This window comes from Ixodes scapularis, unplaced genomic scaffold (assembly GCF_016920785.2).
Source record: "Ixodes scapularis isolate PalLabHiFi unplaced genomic scaffold, ASM1692078v2 PGA_scaffold8__174_contigs__length_109621045, whole genome shotgun sequence".
Classification (NCBI taxonomy): Eukaryota; Metazoa; Arthropoda; class Arachnida; order Ixodida; family Ixodidae; genus Ixodes; species Ixodes scapularis.
Window position 1 is genome coordinate 72931294 of NW_024609883.1, and position 23977 is coordinate 72955270.

A 23977-nucleotide genomic window follows, 5' to 3' on the forward strand; every position below is an offset into this window, starting at 1 on the left:
AGCTCGACGTGGATTTTTGCAGGCCGTCTAAAGTGCCTTAAAAGCTTTAGTCTACAGGCTGTATATTGAAATGCGTGGATAGGACATGTACATTGTGCAATTACTTTCTTCGTAAAGCTTTTTTTTTTTTTTTATGTATTTAGCGTTGCGGGTTACGTTTTGGGTTGGGAGCAATTTCGATAATTTGGCCCATCGACCCAAAATGGAAGAGTTTCAATCGCTCTTGAAAATCCTGAACTCCTCAAGAAATACCGTGCCAATATGCCAATATACAGACTTTTTTTTTTTTCCCCCTCCCGTAATGAAAGCATCTCCAATTTCGGCTCCGCGAGTCTCAAATTGTGTCCAACTCACCAAACCAATTTTCTTTTGCAGCCAAGCGGTCAGGCCAAGTCGAGCCAAGCCACTCTCGTAATGCTTGCAAGTGTGTAGGTGCGGAAGTGATCAACCGTGAGACCGAGCGGCGCGCACACTTGACAAAGCTTGGGTCAAGGAATTGCCCAGCCCCAGACATTCTTCACCTATCGGATGCGTTGTTTTTTAACAAACACTCCGTAGTCCGTGATCCACTTTCGGACAGTGAAATCGTGACAGTGGTTAGGCCTAAGGGAGGTCACGTCGCTCTCCATGCCGAGTGCGCTTCGTAGGACGCTTTTCCTTCCGCAAAAGGCAGAAAAAAAGTGCCCTAAAAAGGTTTGCAATTTATAAAGCATGGTTACTGCGGCGCACCCGACCAGTCGTGGGTGCGCCTCTATCAGTGGACGTGCCACAGTACCTTGCTGCGTCATATTGGCACCTAGTATGACATTTGCACAAAGTGCGTAAAGGAAAAAAATTTTACCCCACGTAATCAACGCTCTATCTGAATACGTGTAAATTTTTCGAGAAAAAAAGTGTGTTCATTATGCGAGTAAATACAACATTTTTTGAAGTGCCTAGATTGTGCACAAACACAAGAAAAACAAACTTAAATGAAAAAAAAATAAAAGAAAGGTTATATCAATATTTAAGTTGCACATAGTTTCGAGTAAGAAGCGATCCCAAAACGCCCTATTCTGGCTCATCGTTCCAAAACAGAAGCGTGCAACAAAAGCAGATTGTGGTGCTCACAACGAGTCCACCGACCTAAATATTTCGCAAGATATTTTTCCACCATGCAAGGTGGAAAATCTTTTAGAGAGACAACCTCCTCATACCCAGCGCTGCCGCATCCGTCTCACTCTCGACCGCTGGTTCACTAATCGCTGCAGGCACATTGCCTGGCAGCCAACTCCCTTGCAAGAGCGATTTTCAGCTCATGTGATCGGCTGCGTGGGGACAGCAAACCAAGCGTACCGGCATCGCAGCGAAATGGCGGCCTGTAATTTCCTCCTCGCTTTCATTGTTAAGGTCCGATTCCGAGTTAAAGAAAGGGGCAAAGAAGAGGCTTAAGATGTGCGGTAAATGGAATTAACCACTTTCGCATACTTTACAAATGGCACGTGCAGGCATTCTGGCAGAAGATTGTGCCAAGCGAGAATAAAGTTTAATGGAGGGCAAGGTTCACGTCTTCTAAGCGGAAACCACCAGAGCGCTCGGCAGTCTCTCTCCGCCGAGTCAGTCGCATCGCCTAAAACGCCTTCCTGCAACCACTTCGCCAATGGTTCAAACACCCCGACACCGACGAGCCGCCGGATGCGGAACGACAACGCCGGCGCCCACTCTTTCTCCGACTCACTTGATAAGCGCTTTCTTCTTCTTGTCGTAGTCTGCCGAGTCTTTGTCGAAGGTGAAGCCGCTAAACTTTTTCAAGTTCTTCTTAATCTCCATCGGCTGGAAAAAAAAAAGTTCAATGTTTGATTAGATTGCTTCTTTATCTTTTTATAATGACGATAGCCACCGTTTGGCTTAAAGGGGTACACAACGAAGTTTCGGTGCTTATTTTTTGGTCTATACGTGTTCAAAGGAGCAGTATCAAATCACACACCAATATCTTGTTAAAAAAGAGACAACTTTAATACAAATTAAACAATCAGCAAAGAGCACCTGGTGGATGTTGCTAAAGCCTCGTTTGTAATGCCCGTCTAGGAACCTTGACAGGTAGTGACAATAAATGTCTCGCCTAGAATTATACATGCTTTGAACCTGATGACATCCCAACAGCTCTACGGCCACCACTAGAGAGGGGAGGGAGGAACTTCCAACTCAACAGGACTCTCTTTTGTGTGTCCCAGATGTCGCTATTCTTCCTCGACAAGATTGTAGAAGATTAACCCATCACTCAGAATTCACACAAAAGCAGCTTTGCGGTTAGTTGCAGTGGCCCAATCGTTGGCGTGCTTCGACCGCTTTGGTGGCTGGAAGGGCTAGGGCATCGTGACAATGTCAGCCTCGCCGCAGCTTTGCTCATCCCAAGAAAATCTATGTCACGATTGCGCCGGATGTGACGTGCTCTCCGCTGGCTGCTCTCCGAGCGCTTGCCAGAGACTGCCGCTTATAACGAAAAATACAGCCATCGAGCTCAGAATACAAACGTGCAATAGTCATTTATGGATATTGTGGATCATATTCAGCCTATTTGTGAACATGACGGGTATATTTCAAATTTCGTTGAAGTATCCCTTTCAAATCTGTGCACGGTTTGACTAGGCACCGGAACTAGGAGTTAAAAGCTGGTTCGCACATTTGCGTTCAACTGTGACGGGACGCGTTCCGATCTCTCGTGGCTGCTTACAAGAAGAGACCGCATCGCAGCGTTTTTCACACTATTTTTTCACCATTGGCCGAAACCCTTTAACAATGTTACGGGCGACAATTTCTCGCAGATAATGCGTAGATATGATCTTGCAGATACCGAAAAACCTCCGATCTAGTTGTACGCAGTTGCGGGGCCACCCGACAGCCCATACGGGTGTTTCACCGGTGCGTGACGGATGTGGCGTGTTCTCTCGTCAGGGCGCTTCACAAGCGATCACAGTTTGCTCGGTCACGGTCGGAGGCCAATGCGCGAGCCGATCTTAAGGTGTTCAACTGCAATCCTCGGTCTCTTCGCGTGTCGTGTGCGTCGGGGGAGTTGTAAGGCATGGGAGCAGTGATGTCCCATACCATGTCCGAAAATGCCCTTTCTGGGGTACAAAAGTTCCCTATTTGAGGTATGTTTTCCCTGCAAACTTCAAACATCGCTGCATATCTCCCTACATTTTTCTTGCCTTTCTTTTCACAGCAGCTGATTTCTGCGTTCATGCTGGCCACTTTGAACGCGTTTAGTCAAAAAAAAAACGCATGAAATCGCAAGTTTAAAGAGAGGACAATGTTGCTGGTCATGTTATATATTTGTTAACAGGATTATAGAACCTTAGGGTCATGCAGCCTTAGGGTTATTCAGACACCTCTCCCTCCTACACCGTCACTTTCTCTTGAAACTTTTAGACCACAAAACATTTTTAGGGGCTAAGCTCCTGAGGGGCTAGCCATGTCCGTATGTCCGTCCGCCGTCGGGTGCACGTGCAGCACGAGCACGTGCTTGTGTAGGGAAAAAAAACAAAAAAACCGCATCTGCACGTGGTGAATGATGTTGATTGGGGTGAAGCTTTGGTGGTGCTTGTCTGCGTAGACGGTGAGCCGCAGCATGCCGAGCCTTTCATTCGTTTTCATCCACGTCAGAAAGAGAATGTGGTATGGAACGTGGTTATATACGCATTTGAGCATTTGACCGCAGCGCGACATGGATGAAAATGAACGAAAGGCTCGGCATGCTGCGGCTCACCGTCTACGCAGACAAGCACCACCAAAGCTTCACCCCAATCAACATCATTCACCACGTCGAGATGCGGTTTGTTTTTTTTTCTTCAATCTAGTTCTCTCTAAAGTTTTTTTTTTAGAATTCTCTTGTTAATCCTTCAAATTCCCTGCAATCAGGTTAACATCCCCATTTCCCTGTTCGCCGAAACCGAAAGCTTAAATTCTCTAAAAATGGGAAAATTCCCCGCACGGAACATCATTGCACGCCAAAAGAATGGGGTTATTGTTGACAGCTCGTAGTTTTGGCCACCTGTTGAAGGCAGAGCCACTGAACGAGCTACGTCTCAAGCGTTCGCACTTCGTTTCCTGCCTTTCGCGTAAGAGTTTCCACTTTGGTGCCCAGTACTGAGGAGGCGCAATCAACGGCTGCCGTGATCCGAAAATGTGACTCCCCCCGAGCTTTCGACAAGTCGGAAAGCTCGGCGACGTCATTTTGCTCCGTCATAAACTGCTTGACTGTTTCCGAAGGACGGAAAAGATGCAACTTCAAATGGCTGGTAACAATGATTTTGAGCACCAAATGGTTGAGGTGTCCTCACTCCAGGGCATAGCATATACCGAGTAGCTCTGGTTGGAGGAAAGAGCGACGAAGTAGGAGAGAGAGTCTAAAACACTCAACTCTAGTGCATCCCACGTCCCTTCGAGCTAAATTTCTTTTCCGACATTCGAAAACGAAGTTCTTTCTTTTCTCGATCAGAGTCAGTCTCTAAAGTTTCAGACGTAAACTTTTACAAAGTGCAATAGACAAAAAAAAAAAAAAAAAGCGTACGAAAGAAAGAGGCTATTAAGAGGAGGGCGTCAGTATGCGTGCTATTCCGTCCACGAAAACAAAACCTTTGACATTCAATTTCCCCCTTTTTACGTTTGACACAATTAAAATCACATTTTGTGTGCGAAGCGACGTATCTTTTGCAAACACTTGCCCCTGGGACAACGAATCAGGCTACTCACCGCTCCTGCCCTGTTGAAAAGAATCTTGTGAAGGCCCTTGAGGCTGTCAGCCTTGTGCTTGTTGATCTCGTTTTCGACTGGGAGACGAAACAAGACGGCAGCAAGTCACAATGTTGCAGTCGTGCGGTCAGAAAGACTCTAGTGCCTTCTGACAAAGAAGGGAAAACGATGCTGACAAAAGTTTGTAACAAAATAAAAATGAAGGGACCTGACCTAAACTGGAAGACAAAACAAGAAGGCAAGGCAATAAAGTCACAACATCAAGATTGCAGGTTACAAGCACAGAGGTGGGACAGACCAAACTGGTTCTAAAGCAATTTTTGGGGCAGAAAAAAAAAAAAAAAAAAACATGTTATGGAGAAGTGTAGGAGCAGTGAAACCGCTTTTTTAGAATAGCTTGGGTGAGTAGAACGTTTGCTTTGGAGCCTTAAGGATAAAGAGGAATCGGTAATTTTGGAGCACCTTAGGAGCAACGGCGACATCATTTTAAGAGAACATCTGAGCTAGATATACATTGAGTTACTATTCGAGCAAACTAGGTTTCGACTATACGCATTGGAAAGTTGGAATGTCCGAAATTACGCATAGTTTATTCTAGGAACAAATTTCGATCGAAAATTAAGGGGCTAACCATTAATGCTACAGCTAAGTTTCATCGTACATCGTAGCACGAAGGATGTGAGAGGTGTGATCAAAAAGTTCTGAAATTGGTTTTGTAGCGTACAAAGAGAAAGCAGCACGGTGGTGAGCAGTCGAAGGCAGGGGCCTCTTGCATCATTATGACAAAGGACATCGCTCTGTAAACATTTAAAACAGTGCTACACGAGTTTGTTTGACAACATGCACGAGCATAATGGCGATCCCTCCATAGACTGCAAACCAAAGCGAGAGCGAACATTAATAATAACTCTAAAACAGACCTCTGAAATGATTTAGAAGGCTTATGTCAAAAAGCGGTGAGGTGCGCAAGGTGTTTTGAGAGGCACTGGCACCTCAACATAGCCGAACGTCACTGAAATCAAGGAGAGGTCAGATAAGGTTGCCTATTGCTCTTAGTCTTCCAGCACTTTTCTGCCGTTCCTGAAGCTCAAGTGCCAAGAACGCTTCAGAAAATTCACTGCTTTTTGACTCAAGCCTGCTGAATCATTTCAAAGGTCTCCGCTTTATATTTTCCAAGTTTGACGCAGAACTGATGTTCGCTTTCGCTTTGCAGTCTATGTTGAATCGCCACTGTGCATGTGCATGTGGTTACAAAAACTCTTGTAGCACAGCTTCATGTTCAGAAAGAGACGCCCTTTCATATAACGAGACACAGAGGTCTCTTCCTTCGACCGCTGCGCATGCGTCACTGTGCTGTCCTCTCTTCTTACGCTACAAAATCATTCTCGAAACTTTTTGATCACGCCTGAACATCTACATCGGTGGACAAGAAGTACCCAAGCCCAAGGAGGTGAAGATCCTCGGCCAGATTTTCACCCAGTCGGGAAGAGATCTCAGCGCCATCATCAAGCTTGCCACTTCCACGACGCACATTGTCGGGATGCTGAGGAGAATCAGGAACCAGTGGTACCGATTCAGAGAGAAGAAGGCTATACAGCTGGTATATGCCTTTGTGGTCTCTCAGGCCATGCACGCCACACCGTACCTGAGACTCACTTGGACCAAAGTCAACAAACTCAACGTCATCATTCGAAGGGCTTTCAAGTGCACCCTTAAACTACCAGAGTATGTGGAAACGGAGGACCTGCTCAGCACAGCCTCTAGAACAGCGTCAAGAAACACTGGGAAGCCTAGAGGATATCACAAATCAAGCTTCTCAGCAAAACAGAGAATGGAAGATGGCTCCTGGAATGGCTGCGACCGGCCACACCGGATGTCATAATACACCAAGAACCCAAACTGCACGAGGCAAGATCACGGTCGAGAAGATCCCGAGGAATATGAACTCGGAAAGGAATGCTGACAGAAGAAGAGTTTGTTTACAGACCATATCCAGGACATGGAACAAGAAGCCCGGAACCCTGTATGCCGACGCAGCCATCCTACCAAGGGGCAACTCCGCCGCCCTGCCCGTGGCCGATCCTCGTGGCAACATGGTCAGGAGGGCGTTGGTCTACACGACCCTCACAAAGCATGCAGAAGCCTAAATTGCTCTGTCTGCCAGAAGTGCCAAACAAGACCACATCACCGTCATCACAGACTCGCAACGGGTGTGCTGCAACTTTGCAAAGGGTGAAATAGGCGACCAGGTGGCGAGAATTCTCTCCGAGGCGCAGTTTACGAGCATGAAGATTGTCTGGGCACCAGGTCATGCAAGCGTCGAGAGAAACGAGGTGGAAAACGCCGCAGCCAGAGCCTTTCATTCGAACCGGGACCTCGTCCACACCTTAACCAAACTTGTCGAACTCCAACATGAAGTATGAGTACTTGAGGATGATCAGGAAAGCCAGAAACTCTTCCAACACCACCTTCAAAGTTCACCACACGATTCTATGGAGCACCCCCATAGAAGACTGCAGACAGGAACCATGAAGATGTCAATGGAGCTCCATCAACGGTACCTCCAAATACATCCTTTGCCAACTTGCTCTTTTCGCGGGTAGAAATGGGGGGACCTGTACCACTTGATGTGGGAGTGAAAGCACATTAAAGGTTTGGCTTCGATTTCCGAACCCGACGAGGAACAGCTGGAACGCGGGCCTCTGTTTTAGCGATCCAGGAAGCTAACACTGTTAAGTACTAGAGTGACGGTGGTGCAAACCATGATTGGGGAGCCCTAAGGGCACCCAGCCAAAATTGATTCTTCGATCAAGATCTCCAATCTCGTTCCAGTCCCCATCCCCTTTCTTTCCTGAAATAAATGTTTTCAACACCACCACCACCCAGTATGATGCAACGACACGACGGTTATAATGTACAGATGTATACACTGAATGAACGGTTGAAAGAACAGACCCGGCCGAACCAAGGAATCGGGTGGCGGCTTGCACCACCCGGCAACAAAATAACCGAGGTTGTCGCCCAAGCTTTCCTTTCACTTCATGCTAAATATAGTGTCACTGTGACCTTTGGAAGAGCGTGGCATAATTTTGCATGATTTCATGCTTTTGGCACTGCTAGGGACAGCAAATTGTGAATGCATCGAAATGGCAAAATTGGCACAGCTGTCCCACCCCTGCAAGCACATAAAAATCTTCTAAAAATAAAAATAAAAACACCGCTAGCAAAGGTTTGGGACAAAACCAGGACAGGGACCGAGCTACTCTGGCCTAACATTGTTCTTGACAAGGTCACAAGTCAAGAGATTGCACAAGGTACCTGATTGATCAGACTTAATTTGGGCGATACAAAAGTATGATGGGTTACGATTGTCCTTGAAACAAAACTATTACTTCACTGATAGGATGCACAAGCAGTCAAAGTATACAAAAGGCAACGATCACGTTCAGGAGGCGTCGGGAAGAGACGCCCCGTCATTCCCATCCCACGAGTGATCATAGCAAACAATGAAATGTTAGTACAGAAAGGATGGTGTTGCTCCTAGCACCCAAAAGACCGTCTGTGTGCACTCACTACGTGGGCACTGTCCAAGGGGAGTGCCTTTGCCCTGGGGCACCTCCGTCTTCTCCTTGGCCGGCTGCTGGAAGCTCACCTCCAGACGTTCCACCTTCTTGCGCTGCCTGGACCCGGACAGCTCCAGGGGCTGGTCCAGGAGACCCACTGCAGAAGACGGGCAGGTGTCACACATTGCGGCATGAACTCAAACTCACGCGGACTCGCTCACACTCGCGTAAGCTCCGATTGCAGTAAGACCTTGTATGAGCCCAAGTACCTTCGTGACGTACTTCTGCGAAAGCTGATGATCTCATGTCAACTCACACTCTTGCAAACTCAAAAAAAATTTACCGGTGGGTTTAGAACACTAAGCACTCCACATTCACACCTTAAGAGCAATAAATGCTAGCGTGCACAAGATGTAAAAAAAAAAAAAAAAAAAACTCTGAAACCACTTTAAATCCTCCGGAAGAATTTCCCAACATACTCGCAACATGACTGAGTAATTTCGTGAACTAGTATGTATTCACGTACACTCGCAGAAAGAATGTGAATGACTCGGAGCATCTTCCACTAAGCTAGGTTAGTTTTAAACGTGACGGCGAGCGACTTAGAGAACTGTGATGAGTTTGTAATGTGATGACAGGTGGCTTTGCGAACACCGCGAGCGTGTAATGTGATGGCGAGCAACATAGTGGACTCTGGTGCCCAGCAGACACAGTCTTCTTCCAACAGAACATCCTCCGTCGTGCCTGCTGGTTATCACTTCACGAAAAAGATGCCGCACAGCATGGATGACTTGGTCACATTTCAGGCAAGGCGTCACACTCGTAAGAGCATTTGCGACTCAGCAAAGTCTCGACCTGGCCAAACCAATGCCACAACGAAAAAAAAAAACGCAAGGCCCACACACTTTTCTCTGTTCGCCCACAAAGAGGCGGTGGCATATTTTATTTATTTAAAAATACCGACATCAGAGCACCGGCTCGACTCGAGCACCACGACGTCCTTCCGCTCACGTCGTCTTCTAATCGGTGCATTGCACCGGAACGAAGCCGGCCAAGGTGCTCTAAAGTACCGACGATTGCGTCACGACTGCTCATGTTCCACTGCGACACATTGCTTGGGCTTCACTTGCCCCAGCCACAACGAGCGCCTCGTCACAAGCCGCCGTAGGGCAGTCGGCCATACTCGGGAGCAAATGTCGGAACCAGCCTCTAGGTAATGTCTGGCAAACTCGCATGCTGTATACAACTTCCATTCGCTGCACGAGAGCACACTAACATTGAGCCCACCACAGACAGGATAACGAGCGCAACGACACTTAGGTGCACTCGGTGCCCAGGTTCATTGTTGCCAGTTATCCGATGCTCTCCTCCAAATTGTGGCTGCAAACACATTCCTTCGCAAATTTTTAGACAGCACAGGAGGGAGCAAAATAGCATCGCCCGAGTTTTCCTAACACCCCACAACTAGGTCTCAAAAATCTGCACGTTTGAATTCTGGCCGTCGAAAATTGCGTCTGCTCTGCGCTAAGTGCCCAAATGGCGGCTTCCGGAAGATGATCGGAGAATGAAGCGCCTATAGCCCTTTTCACCCTCCGCCGCATGGGCGCTGCCATCTTGGAATCACGTGATGCGGCCGCCATTAGGTTGCTTCAACTTGGTTGCTCCGCTCTCCCGTCCGCGCCTTGGCGGATGCGTTGAATTCGTGTTTGTCGCCGCGTCTCTTGCCTTACTCCGTAAAGTGTCGTCAGATACTTATACTTACCATGCAATTCCATTACATCATTATGCGCGCATCTTCTGTAGTTGATTTTGTAACACGTTTTGAATATTTTTTTACCGTCTGCGTGCGGGATACAGGAATCAGCGTTAGAACTTGCGCACATTGAATACATATATGACTTGAAGAGAGCCTCGAGGGTTCAAATACCAACATCTTATGAGAACTGAGGTTTGGTTACTAATAAGAGCGGAACATTTGCAATAGGAAGACTAATGTTATTATATAAATGAGTGCGCATTGGTGCCAAGGAAGGAAACAAAAACACCCAGCGTAATTAGCCACGTGTTTTTCCCGAAAGCATGGTGTTTTGTAGTTACAACAATTCGAAAACAGTTTCTTTTGATTACACTAGAGAACTTGTGGACAAGACGCGGGAATAAATGTTTAATTTGAATTACTTTTTATGCTAGAAATAACGGTACCTTAACATTAGGCAACTTGTTTCTTCGCAATATCCCACCTATATATGTTTTACGTTCTTAATCACGTGTGCGATATAAGCATTCGCTTTATCGGTTTATTTATGAATTCCACGGAATTGTATATCGTGCTTGGTTCCATGTCCATAGTCTTTAAATTGCTTAAGTCATTTTTTAATATAACCATGCAGATTCAATTAATTTATTTCAACACAAATATTTGGACTCCCCACGTAAGAAACTGTCACAAACAGCTTGATAGTGCCTATGATTCACAAAATGTAACGCCGAAAAGAATCCTTCAGCATGAAAATTACCCGAGTGCAGCCGGTTGTCGACGGCGAATAGGGAGTTACTTTCAGCAGCTGGCGACGTCAAAATGTGCAAAGCGCATCGTTTCCAATCAACGAACAGATTTTGTTCATTGGGGGACGCGTGGCGTTCGACTTCAGCCAAACTTATCGGAGATCATTTCTTTTGCGCTCTTCAATTTCATTCGGCAAATTTTACGGAAGATGAATATTAGACTTTACTTGAAGTCTGGCATTCACTTACCTCACCCTTCTCATACCTTGAGAACGTCGTAAGCAAACATCCATATAACAAAAAGTTTATTTTATAAGGCCAATATTTTGAAATGCTGTTAATGAGTACTTTAGTTAAAGAAATTTTCTAGTGAACCCTACTATAGTTACTTTAGTTAAAGAAATTTTCTAGTGAACGCTGGTGTATCAAAATATTTTTTGAGCGCTTAATTTCCTTAAATAAAACCGGTCGAGACAATATCACTTTTTATATTATCTACGTGATTATATGAAACTTTTGTAGTCATTATAAAAGACGTTTCCAGTCTCGCAGTTAGAAAAGGTTGGTGTACGGAAACCAAATATCGAACAGTAAACTTGTCAGTTCATCTGTTCTTGGTGAATCAGCAGATTGTTAATCGTGTTGTCGACCTGCTTTTCCACCAAGCACTCATGCAATATAGTCTGTTGGAATATAAGGTTAGCAGTAGCAGCTCTGACTTGGAGCGCGAGCTATATATATCTACCTTCCGTACCACTCGGTGCTTGCACAGCCAAAGCACGGCGGCAGGCAACGAGCGCACGCTGCAGGCGGAGATTGTCCTACTCTTTATTTATTTATTTTTCTTCTGGAAAGTAGTGTTTGCGGGTACGGCCGTGGACAATGGTACTTTTCCCTGTGCATCAGCGGAGTTGTTTCACCGCCGAACCTGGCCGAAATTAACGATGGACGGAATCAGACGCATATAGTGTTCGTAAAAAAAGATCGCAATTTAGGCTCGAAACAACTTCGTGGTTTGCCAAGTGGCTCAGTACCAATATTTCATTCGCTGTGTGCTACAAGAAAAAAATTATATCGCAAAATAATCGAAAATGGCATGAAACAGCATCACAATCCCGTGCACGTTGAAACCGAAACCGACCAAATTGAAGCAACCTAATGGCGGCGAGTGCGCCAGCGCCCTCTACCCGCCGGTCAAGCAACTACTGAAATGAAAAGGTCTATACCCGAAGCGCAGGTGCTTGTTCCCGCTACAAATGACCTCGTTTCGACGCCAAAGAGGTGCCGATCGGCAGCCTGCTCACGTTTGGGTTCCTCGTCGTCCCCGCTGTCCCCTTCCTCGCTGCCCTCGTCCGTCTCCGGCTTCTTCTCCTCCTTGGCCTTGGACTCCTTGGCGCGGCCCACCCCCTTCTTGGCGGCGGGCTTCACGGCCTCCGTTGACCCCGCATCGTTCTCCTCGGCGTGCTGCAAGGAAAAACCCGACCAAACGTCGCTTCAGTGATGCTCGTAGTTCACACCTTCCGGCAACTACCGGAGAAGCGAAACAACCGTTGTGCTAGTGTGAACGAACTCGAGAACCAGACCGACAGGGACGCCGACGCGAGTTATCTGTCTGCGTTTCTGACGCTGCGCTCGGCCGACGTGGACCCTGTGTTATAGTTAGACTGCGACTTGTGTTGGATAAGTAAAGCGCCAATCAAACACGAGTCAAAGTCAAATGCAGTCAAGACAATGCCAGTAATCCAGTCTACGGGCCATTAGTTGGCTAAACACCGAGCTCTGTAAAAAAAAAAAAAAAAAATACGGACAAAAATAAAAAAATAAGCCCCTATACTTTGATCTTCTTGCCAATAAACAGTTCCCATGCAGGCTTTGCCACCTCAAACTACGGAACTTCCGGTCAGGGGAGAGTACTGTTTTGCTCTTGCCACGCAACTAGGAAGCGTTGACGGTTTATTAGCGACTGCCACTGTTCTTGTCTTGCCTCTTTTTATATTTTTTTTACTAAATTCAAGTACTAACGTCTTTTTTTTTCGTCGCCCATATTGTATACACAAACTATGTAACTGGGGACGAGATTAAACGGAAAGTCTATACCCCATTCACCACCAAGCTGGAAGGGGCAATAGAAGGTATGTTGGACCCGCTGTACATCTATCTTTTGCCACGCGATAACGCTCCTGTCCATATGCATTCATACCCGGCGAGCGCACAGCTCCCACCACGCTGTCAGCTTAGGGGTGAACGGAGCAGGGGGGACGCTGTACCTAGCTCAAAGCATGCCCTTAGTGTACCATCCGGTAAGGCAGAGACTATTTTAACGCCCAATTTCAAATTAATTCTTAATATTATTTTTACGCCCGCGATGCCACTTTTTGTCCCCCGCTGAAATATTTCCTTATCTTGACATCTCAAACTTAGAAATTTGGGGCTTTGGAGCTTGTACTAAAGTGATAGAAAGTGGCAGTCAAACCAATATCATCTAGCTTGCAGGCGGCGGCGCGGTTCAACACAAATTTTCTGAAAACAAATGTGCAACCGACTGCAGTTTGTATGACCTTCCAAGTAATGTAAAATGCAAAAAAAAGAACTTCTTAAAGTACATTACTTATCAGGCACACTAAACGTTTTATTGGTTGTGCTTAAAGGGGTATTCACACGAGGGAGAAATCCCGGGGATTTCTCCCCGGCACGCGCGCATCACGAGATGAAAACGCGAGGCTTTTGCACATCGCAAAGCCCGACGTTTTCGTCGTGGGATGCGCGTGCCGGGGAGAAATCCCCGGGATTTCTCCCTCGTGTGAATACCCCTTAAAGGACACATGCAAAGGAAGAAAACATTTTTTTTAGACAGCTTAGATGGAAAAAGGATGTCATAAAACGATTTTACAACGAAGAAAAAAATTTATTAGAGCTATATTTACGGCGCTATACGAATTTGTAGTTGGCGCTCGCGGGAGCCGCCGCTGATCACGTGGTAGGCCCGCGCGACGCCGCACTGCGTCGCCGCCGCACGCTGAGCGTTGTTCGAACACCGCTTCAACGCCTTTCTCCACGCTGCCGCCGCACAAGTTCGCCTGCTTCGGGGTGCCGCCGCCGTCGTCTGACCGGCGCACAGGTCTATCATATCTGCTTGCGCCTTTTTAAGGAGTTTCCTTTGGGCTCTAAAAGTTACTTATTCATCTTAGTTTTTTGTTATACTTCAAACAAAGATGAATAAGTTACTTTTAGAGGCCATAGGAAGCTTCCGAAAGAACGCAAGCACCACGTGATAAATAAGGACCAGTCACATGATAAATACGGACCACTTTTCCGTGGTGCCCGCAGGCGCCAACTTCAAATTCGTTTGGCGCTGTAAATATAGCTCTAAAATTTTTTTTTCTTCATTGTAAAATCGTTTTATGGCATCCTTTTTCCATCTAAGCCGTTTAAAAAAAAATGTTTTTTTCCTTTGCATGTGTCCTTTAACTTTACAGAGTGTGGCACCGCTGCTTTTCATGATTTATTTTGTTTTATATAGACAAGAGAGCGGTATGTCGCATCATAAAATTTGCAGTTGATTGGAAAATGTGTGCACTTCGTACAACCGCACCAAGACTTTTGTTCATTTGCACCGGTCAAGAAACATCAAGAAGAGATTTTTTCGTTCACAACCTTTTATTCAACATCCCGATCGTTTCAAAGTTAAGCCGCTCGTTATACATGAACTAAACTCTAAATCTAAACTAAACAACTCGTGAAACACGGTTAAAAACAGGGAGGAGCCAGACGCAAAGCGAGACTGCGACCATAAGAAGGCGCTCGCACAATATGGAGGCACAAAAAGCGTGCTGCATTTCTCAGTGTTACGTAGTACACTGATCACAACAAGTGTGCCACATTTCTCAGTGTTACGTAGCACTTACATTTGTTACGTGCAGGCAAGACAGCTCGCCCTTGTTGTAGATTCAAAATTTTAAGTGAGACGCGTGCCAAAATGACATGCAAGCTCAGAACGCTCAGAACATCGCTGCTAGGCGTGTTGTGTCCGAAAGGATCAATTGCCGAGCCAGTCCCACTCACACGCTGAATAAGAGATTTCCACTGCCAACTAGAACCGTAACTTCTAAGAAATGCAACACATGAATCCGTCAAAACGTCAACACAACACCATCAGAAACTAAACAGAACGAAATGGCTACCACTGCGACAGCTGTAGTGAAGTGGGACGTCGAAATAATAAAGCCACTAGTTTGACATCTTACGGAAGCAATGTCACAGACGTCGAAATAGTCATGGCCATACGGTAAACACTCGCACAACTGCTTGCACCCGACTGGCATGTACACCAAATCCGGGTTGTGAAACAGATCACAATGCAGTTGCACCTTGTGGAACGAAAGGCTTCTTGTTTCAGAAGTAAAGGAGGGTTCTGCAGAGGCCGAAATGCTTGCATCGCACAAACAAGGTGTCCCACGGACGCTTAAGTATTTGTTGCACCTCTCCTTCTGTCCTCCTTATCTTTCGGTCTCTAGGAAATGACCATATTACGTTTTCCACCAAGCTGTATAGGCGGTAGAAACTTCATCCTCGCCGTGCCAATCTATTGGGCAGGAGATCGAACTATAGGGGGCGCTCTGACCCGTTTGTTTTCCCCACGCTCGGTGTTTACTCAAAACAAGGCCTGTGCACATGCCGACAGGCCTTATGGGCATGTCATCTTCTACAATAGAGCGCGGGGCACATTTTAATGTAAAAAATCTAACAATCAACGAAGCGACGTTAAGTGCCGGATCTATCCTCAGAGAATGGGAGCTTGACCCACTTCGGCTTTTGTGCTAAGCTAGGATCGTGCATGCTGCATTGTTCATGCAGGCCGTTGTGGAAACAAAAGAGCCCCTCCTCCCCCTCGCTGGAGAGCACGAACTCCAGCCGAACGCTGACGCCGCGTTCGGTTCTGTCGGCCGAGCGCTGCGTCATTGTATTTGTTGTCCCCATCCGTGTAGTTGTTAAGTTAACCGCTTGGGGCGTCACGGTCTGTCCTCCCCAATTGCCCGCCATTTGTCACCCCACCCTATGCTACGCGTAGTAGTATGAGCAAGAAGTGTGATTACACGGTGCAGAACCGACAATTGACCAGTTCAACGAGCGCAGTTTGCACCGCCCCATCAAATCAGCTTGCTTGGGAACAGCCTGGTTAAAACATTCGAACACGCTTACAATCATTGTTATATTTTTCGTCGCACTCAACATGTTGTTCCAGCAAAGAAAAAAGCAGACGAGTCAATTGCACATAAATCCTTGTCGCCACAGAATGCGAGATTTAATTTGCTCGACATCCACGGGATGCAACTACTCTGCTTAAAAGTACAACTATCCACTCTCCCAGCTTCTGCCCGAAATTAAAAAAAAATCTCTCGGCTACTTGCATCATCTGCGTAGTCCCCGCATCTAAGCACTTCGTAATAGCGATGCAAGACAGCCTGCCGTAACCATTATCCCACTCTCTCTTCACGTTACCTTTAACAGAAAGCTGCAAGCTAAATCGCTGACTTGTAGGAACCTGTAAAGCTCGCCGCCACAAAATGCCGCCGCTGGCAGCTTTTCAGAGTTTTGAGAACTGCTGTCACGGCTTCACATCAGTGAGGATGAGTACAGCTGTTTATGGCTTATTACATCCAAAATTTGCGTCATGTAGACTAAATGTGCATGCGTGTCGGGAAGTGACAACTTCCTGGCAACCCTGCCGATGAGGACGTTTATCTATAAAAAAATAATGCAGGTAGAGCCCCACAGCATTACCCGTAAAAGTCTCACAAAATGTACTTGTAGCAGTTGCATTTTGTGCAACAAAATGTAGAAACAAAGATGTGGTCATTTGCTATTGTCTGAGCACATCTGGCATTGGGGAGTGTTCGACGAGATTTGATCAAGAGTACACAACACAGAGAACAAAGAGATGTGCCAAGTTATAAGTAGCAGAAAGCATGGACGTCTGTCGACCATAGTTGCTGCGTTTCAGAAGGGATCATCTTTTTTACTTGCCCAGCGTCTAGTAAAAAGATTGTACTCAACAAACAAGACAGTGTTTCATTGCAAGCGGTGCCCTTTTCTCTCAGCATCTCCACAAGTTACTCATACCACATTAACCACAATATGTCACTGTTTACGCTACGCCTGTTCAGTGTACAAAAGTTTACGAAGTGTTTGCCACATTAATTTTAATCTACACACGGTAACATACGACAAGGCTCTCCACTTACAGAAAAAAAATCTGCGACAAAGGGGTAATAAATAGGCGGCTTATCTGCTCCCCCAAGTAGAGAACATGTTTCTATTTCACGCAGAATACCAGGAAAAAATTTGCCTTGTTCTTATGTGCGGGTGCACAACGGAGGATACTGCGCACCTTGTATGGCACGCTGTAATGCTGCCGTGCTTAATCTCTTTCTACTTTTGAATGTCAACATTTTTTATGTATACAGTACCATCAGGTGTGGACAGCACAGCCCCCCCCCCCCCCTCAAAAAAAAAAAAAAGACGATTGAACTGTCTGCGCAAGTAACTTATACTGAGATAAGCTTACTAATTAACCACGAACGAACACCGATATCAACGACGGTATAAATTGCCCAAATATGAGACTTGACGCTCAGGCACCTTGCGCAACGGCAACCTTCGTCCGGTACGCAGCGCATGTCAATCAACCCGTGGACTTGTAACGCCGCACGAAATGCGGTTCAAACCGGACAACCGCGAACACGAGCTCGAAAGTTACGCACGCGTTAAAATGCGTTCATTCCCGCATCGAAACCGAAGAGTTGAACCACAGTTAGTCCGAGTCGAGTGAATACCGTCAGGAGAACGTGAAGCGAGGAAACCCCCCACGGCGGACTCGCAACGTCGCGCGAGCCGGCAACTTGGTTTCTCGATACTTTAGGCGCGACCTCGCTTAAAAACCCCGTGCAAATTTGGTTCGTAAGAACCGCGGAAAAGTTTTAATGAATTCGTACGCTCGTCCACACCAAACTGGAGCCGCAAATCGCCAAGTACAGCGACGAAGCTGGCGAAAGCCATGCCCGCGTTAGGCCTAAACAAGCGGCCCGCGCGCTGCCTTTTCCCATTGTTTTCAACGGGATCTAGTCCTAGCTGCTAGCGCCAAAAAAACCTACGGCGATGGCCCGCGAACGGACGATTCCGACGCTGTCAACAAGCTACGTGCGAGACAGACGTCCGACTTTGCTCCCTTTCGAAAGTAAGCATCGTTTTCGACGAGTATGACTTACGTCTTTGACGTTGTTTTCGTGCGGAGTGCCTTCCGAATCCGACATGGTGATTCTGAGCTCCTGTCGTAGGTCGTATTCAAAATGGCGGGTAAACGAGTTCATTTCAGGCTCGTCCAATCGGAGAGCAGCAAATTTCGTGACTTTGCCAACTTCTGCTCCTTTGTAAACGGCGGGTCAATATTATTTGTTTTCGCCCGGCAATATTAAACGGTCCTTTTAAATTAATCAAATATCAGTAATTAAACTCCGGAATTCTGAGAGAACCGGGCTGTTTTGCAGACAAGATAACGCAAAGGCGTTATCATTTTTAATAGTAATAATATTAATAACGATAACCACGATGACTAATCTTCAAGGATCAGTAACAGACGATCCGAAGTTTGTCGTTGGTATTTTAACTTAATTTCACCAAAATCACAATTTTTTTTTTCAATATTACTAAAAGCTTTTGCTTAGCTATGCTCGTCTCTGTGAAGTCCATAGCTGCTACACCACTAAAAACTTTTTTTTTCTTTTTTTTATATATATAAGGGGGTTTTGAATTTTTTACAAGACAGGTCTTGCTCACCTTTTAAAAGTTTGACCGTTTGACTTTTTAACAAAACTCCGAAATCCACTCATAACTTTTATTCTTATTTTTTACTGTGTTCTTGTAGGAGATGCAGTTACAAAAAGAAATCTAAAATATCGTGGGTGCAGGCTTTCCCAGCTTGCTGGCCTAGCTACGGATCCGTAAACATTTGCTTCAAGCATAGCACAGCATAGGCCATGCCAACGCAAACAACAAACGGGCAACCGTTAGTAGTCTTTGATATTTGCACACCGGACACGTACGTTGCGACGCACCAGCAAAGAGCAACGAGTACGAACATGCCGTTTGAGACTGGTCCGGTGCCTGGAGCGCCTGGAGCGCGTCTCTGACTGGTGTGTTTAGCCGTAAACCATACATCAAAAGTGGTGCCCAAGGGGCAACAAATGACGTCGAAAAAGCCGGAATGTCGTGCAGCACATGCTGTCGGATGTCGCGATCCTAGCGCTTGATCGTGGAAATGCTCTCGAACATATTCGCGAATGTCGCGAATACGAACACTTAAAAAACTTTCGCACAGATGGCAGCACAAACCCCACAACGTGGCGTCTCCTAACCACAGTTAAGAGAACTATATCTTAGGCACTTGCGGTATCTAGAAAATGTTTACTCATTTAATTAGCTGATGCGTTTTCTTATCGTTGTAATCATCTTTAAACAAAGAGATAGGTCTCTTTGCGCTTCACTATTTATAATACATTCACAGAAACTATTTTGACGCGAACAGTAATGTTTTTCTTTATTATTTATTCAATCCCTCACCGCGGCAGAGACGTACATGATCGTGGTATAAGAATAAATATTTGTACCGTCGTTGACTAAAAGGGCATTTGGCGTCGCTGCCATGCATTGCACTTCGTGCAGTGCACAGAATCGCCATCAAGAGATTCTGAATGTATAATTTTTAGAGCTGGGGCAGTTGGTTGTCGTAATGCACCGGCGCCCCGCATAAACGAATTCAAATAACAGATCATATCGTATGCAGCACTACTGTTATAAGAGAACGGATTCTGGCTTCAGAAATACATTTAGTCCGGAGGTGGTGACATAGCATTGCTGAAAGTCGGGTTACTGCGCAGGCGAGCTGACGAATTGAGAAAAAAGATAACTTGCGACTAGGGACAAGAACTGGATAACATAATACCATGTTGGTGTGTCGTCCAATTTTTGTCCCTGGTCAAAATTATTTTTTTTTTTGTTTTGTTTTTTTTCACCATAACCTATTACTGCTTTCTTTCAGACCCTCAGATAACCTGTTCAGCACTACCGGGTGAAACAAGGAGACGGTAGGCTCTTTAGATCGACCAGAAAATTCGGTTTCTTAACCTATCGCGCAACGACTTTGTGCAGCGTTGCCCACAGATGGTGCATTTTTTTCGTAAAATTTGCAAAGAGCGAACTTACCTGAGGAAAAAGTAAAGAAAGAAAAAGGCTTAGCTCCTATGGAAACGCAGCGACGCCTCCGGTCTGCAAATAAAACGGCGCCGCTTCGCACGGGAGACAAGAGATGGCGCAAGCGGTCGCGACCCCCATCTGCCGCCAACGAACGGGCAGACGACGCCGAGAGTCGGCCCTTTTGCAGACAAGAAACTGCAGTTCCTTGCTGTTACCGCGCCTGTCTTTTTTGTTTCTGCGACTGTCGCCGCCTACGGAACGCGCTCCGCTTTTGAGTCGAGAAGATCGTCTGCTAAAAAGGCCTGCTCTCGGCGCCGTATGATCGTTCGTTGCGGCGTTCGTTGCGCCATCTCTTGTCTCCCGTGCGAAGCGGCGCCGTTTTGTTTGCAGACCGGAGGCGTCGCTGCGTTTCCATAGGAGCTAAGCCTTTTTCTTTCTTTACTTTTTCCCCAGGTAAGTTCGCTCTTTGCAAATTCTACGAAAAAAAATGCACCATCTGTGGGCAACGCTGCACAAAGTCGTAACGCGATAGGTTAAGAAACCGAATTTTCCGGTCGATTTAAAGAGCCTACCGTCTCCTTGTTTCACCCGGTATTATCGCGGTCAGCCTCTGCGCTACTAATAAGAAAAATTCGGATAACAACGATAAAAAGCGACCGAGGTAAAGCTTAGCAGTGGTGAGAGCAACTGCCGCTACTTTCACGTGGAGTAAAAAGATTCAAGTAACACCTTTTGGCGGGCTAGTTGGTTCATGATTTGTAGAAATAAATGAACTGCGTAACGGACGTCCTCGTCCGTTACGCAGTCCTCGTCCGTTACGCAGTTCATTTATTTCTACAAGTAAAAAGATACCTACGATTTGTGAAACTTGTGACTGGATAAGCGAAATAGATGACTTCTGGTATGACGTCATTTTTGCGGAACTTTAGTTTGTGCCGAGATCGTACTAAAGGCAATTAAAAAAAAGATAACATGAAAAACAAATTGGTTAATTTTAACACACACTTTTGTGCGATCTTTAATTCTACAGTTTCCGTCTTCCTCGTTAGTATAGTGGTCAGTATCCCCGCCTGTCACGCGGGAGACCGGGGTTCGATTCCCCGACGGGGAGAACTTTTTTTTTTTTTTTTTTTTTTAAGTAAAATAAATTTATAAAATCGTGTTTTTATGCATCATAAAATCAAGATACGTCAAAAGCGGTGCTCTCGTTGTCGTTTTGTAGGAATTACTGCAAATATACAACAACAAAACGGTATGACATGATCTCATGTTTCCCAAACAATGTGCCGCTTGCCCAATGCTGATTCGCGACAGATTCAGCGGGGAATCACAAAACAACTCGAAACTTCGGAAAAAAAAAAAAAAGAAGTGAAGTTTGCTTTTATGCCGTAACATAAGAGAGAGAGAGAGAGAGAAAAAAAAAAAAAAGAAAAACAGCTAGACATTGAGCCAAAACCGAGAGTAGAGATGTCCAAGCTTTGCCCTCGTTTGAGAAACTATGCTGAAACAAACGAGCTCACTTTAATCACTGGGAAAAGCAGTGTTGGGAAGTAATTTGAGTACATTGTACTTACAAGTACTACTTCAAGTATACGTTTAGAAAACCTGTACTTTACTTAAAGTACATTCTCTGGGTATGCACCTATACTTTAATTAAAACATTTTTTTCGGGTACTTTCCGAGGAATGTAAGACTTCCGACTTGTTAACCTTGAAGAAATACTGCGGAAGATATTCTACTTTTATCAGAAACGGGGCCAGACGACGCATCGCCCACCTGGTTATTTCTCTGAGTGAACTAATGGCAGCTATAAGACCGATACAAATAAGTGCCTTATAAACTGGTTGTGAGAAATAGCTTGTCAGCGACACTAATACAAATACTCTGTGGCCATTTGACATTATCTAATATTCGCCGCCATCTCCGAAAATAACGGGTACACCCAAAATTACCTCTTGGGCAATGCATGCCAGTTTTAGAAAAACACTGTATAGGGGCATGAAAGGTAGGGATGCCGCGGACCCTCCCGAAGTTCGGTTTCGAAAGGCTCAAAATGTGCTAACCTTGCTAAGGTTCGAATTGGAAAAGTTCGCAAATTTAGAAGCCCGCTGAGGTTCGAATTCGAATAATTCGAAAATTTCAAGGTTTCCAAAAGTTCGAGTGCGAAGATGTCGAATTTATTTTTATAGGTAGTTCGAAATATTCGAACATTCGATTTTATTTAAGAATCAAATTCGAAAAAATCTAATATTGTGAATTTTTCGAGGCACAAGGTCGAAGAGGTCGAAATTTTCGATTTTAAGTTCAGAGTCTCAATTTCACGGATGGAAATCAAAGTCCGCAGTTTCAAACTAAGTTTTTATGAATTCATCTCAAAAAACATCGCGAAATGTGCTACAAATTTTAACAAAAACGTTGCTCATTTCTCTGATGCCGTGAATCCTTCATAATTGTAGAATTACCCGAGACTATTATGAGCTTACACCAGCTCACTTGTGCCCTCACATTTTGTTCGTTAATGCCCCCCCCCCCCCCCCCCCCCCCCCATTAATGCTACTTCCTTCTCAATTCGGTGTTTCTGATGGCACTACCTGAATTACTATAGTTATTTGTCGTAACTGATGAAACAACCGCTGAACTGGTTGAAACGGTTCATCGAAAAGCCACGAGGCGCTCAGGTGAACTACTTCCTACATATTTGCGAAATAGTAGCAATCCGATCACACGTCGCCTAAATGCAATGCTGGCATAAGACAACTATGAATGTGCAGGACAACGCATTGACATAAAGGCTTTCGCTTCCTGATAGTTTTCAGCTGCTCCGGGCGTTTATTTTCGGCAAGATGACCCGTGGGATGGAGAAGACACTGAACACAGCACCCGACACAAGTCAGGGTTGAGGAGTATGCAACCTGACTAAATTAGGGGACCACCCGGCCTAATACAGCTGATCAGGTCAGGCCCGGTTGTTATCGGGCTAACCATATTACCGCTGCCTGGATCTTTTATTCTTCGACGAATTTAGATATTGGCCGCTCTAAAATGCAGCCGGTTAGGTTACTAACGACGATAATGAAGTAAGCGCCGATTCGGCGTTCGGTGTAACGCATCGGTGTCGCTCTCCGCGCGCGCCTTTCCTTGGCTTGCGGTCAAAAACAACTAATGCTTTGAAGGACGTTCCCAGCGAAGCACCCCGCAGTGGTCAAGACTATGAAAAGTAATATGTGAAAATTGAATAATAGAGGAAACACAAGAGTGAAATAAACTTGTGAAAACCCTGACGGTAACGTCTTCAGCGAGTGTTTTCCCGAATTTCAAGGCTGCAGACCAGGGATCCGTTGGCCTGCAGGTTACCTCGCGGCAACCTACGGAGCTGTGCGATGGAAAAGCTCTGGGCGGAAGTCGAAAGAAAAAGATGTGAGGTACGAGGCCGAGGCCACCCCCTAGTGATCATTCAGCGCTTTACAAGCGCGTCGTTTTGTAGCACGATCAGCTAACGGTAAGGCTCTGAGTGCAATTTCAACTAAACTTCACGCATTGACAACTTGCGTTGTTTATATTTGTTGCCTCGAACCTATACGGGGTGAACTTAATTCGAACTTTGTCGAATATTTGTTCAGAAGTTTGAAGTTCGTCGAACTTTAGAATTTTGCAGGTCCGTAAGTTCGAAAATCGTCGAATATCTTAGCGTAGCAAGTTTAAAACTGTTGATTTTCATAGCACAAAAAATGTAAGTTCGAAAACAATCGACATTCTCGACGCCCGAAATTCGAAAGTTCGAAAACCGTCGATATTTTATGTAATAAGGTCGACGTTTCGAAACTTTGCGAACCTTTCGACCTTCTTGGTTCGATCTTCGAGCATAAGGTTCGCAAAAAGTTCGCCGCATGTCTAGTGAAAGGGCATCAAAAAGTATTTGCACTTTACTC

The 23977-nt window shown here is 45.6% G+C and overlaps 1 protein-coding gene and 1 non-coding gene across 3 annotated transcripts in view; one reads left to right on the top strand and one right to left on the bottom strand.

Annotated features, from left to right (window-relative positions):
• The window catches only part of LOC8025989 (protein DEK), a 39595-nt gene extending 21368 nt beyond the window's left edge, over positions 1–18227 (bottom strand). Inside the window, exons 1-5 of one of the 2 annotated variants that reach the window (XM_029984189.4) lie at positions 18065–18227; positions 12104–12263; positions 8305–8451; positions 4732–4808; positions 1718–1812 (exon numbers count right to left, since the gene is read on the bottom strand). In XM_029984189.4, coding sequence (XP_029840049.2) covers positions 1718–1812; positions 4732–4808; positions 8305–8451; positions 12104–12263; positions 18065–18166 — 581 coding nt within the window. In that variant the 5' untranslated portion in view covers positions 18167–18227. The remainder of the gene's footprint in view (positions 1–1717; positions 1813–4731; positions 4809–8304; positions 8452–12103; positions 12264–18064) is intronic. The other variant, XM_042286808.1, reaches the window with a different exon arrangement.
• Positions 18228–19472: 1245 nt separating this feature from the next.
• Positions 19473–19600, top strand: LOC115323917. Its single transcript, XR_003919234.2, has one exon. It is a non-coding gene; the product is annotated as a U11 spliceosomal RNA (small nuclear RNA).
• Positions 19601–23977: the final 4377 nt, after the last annotated feature.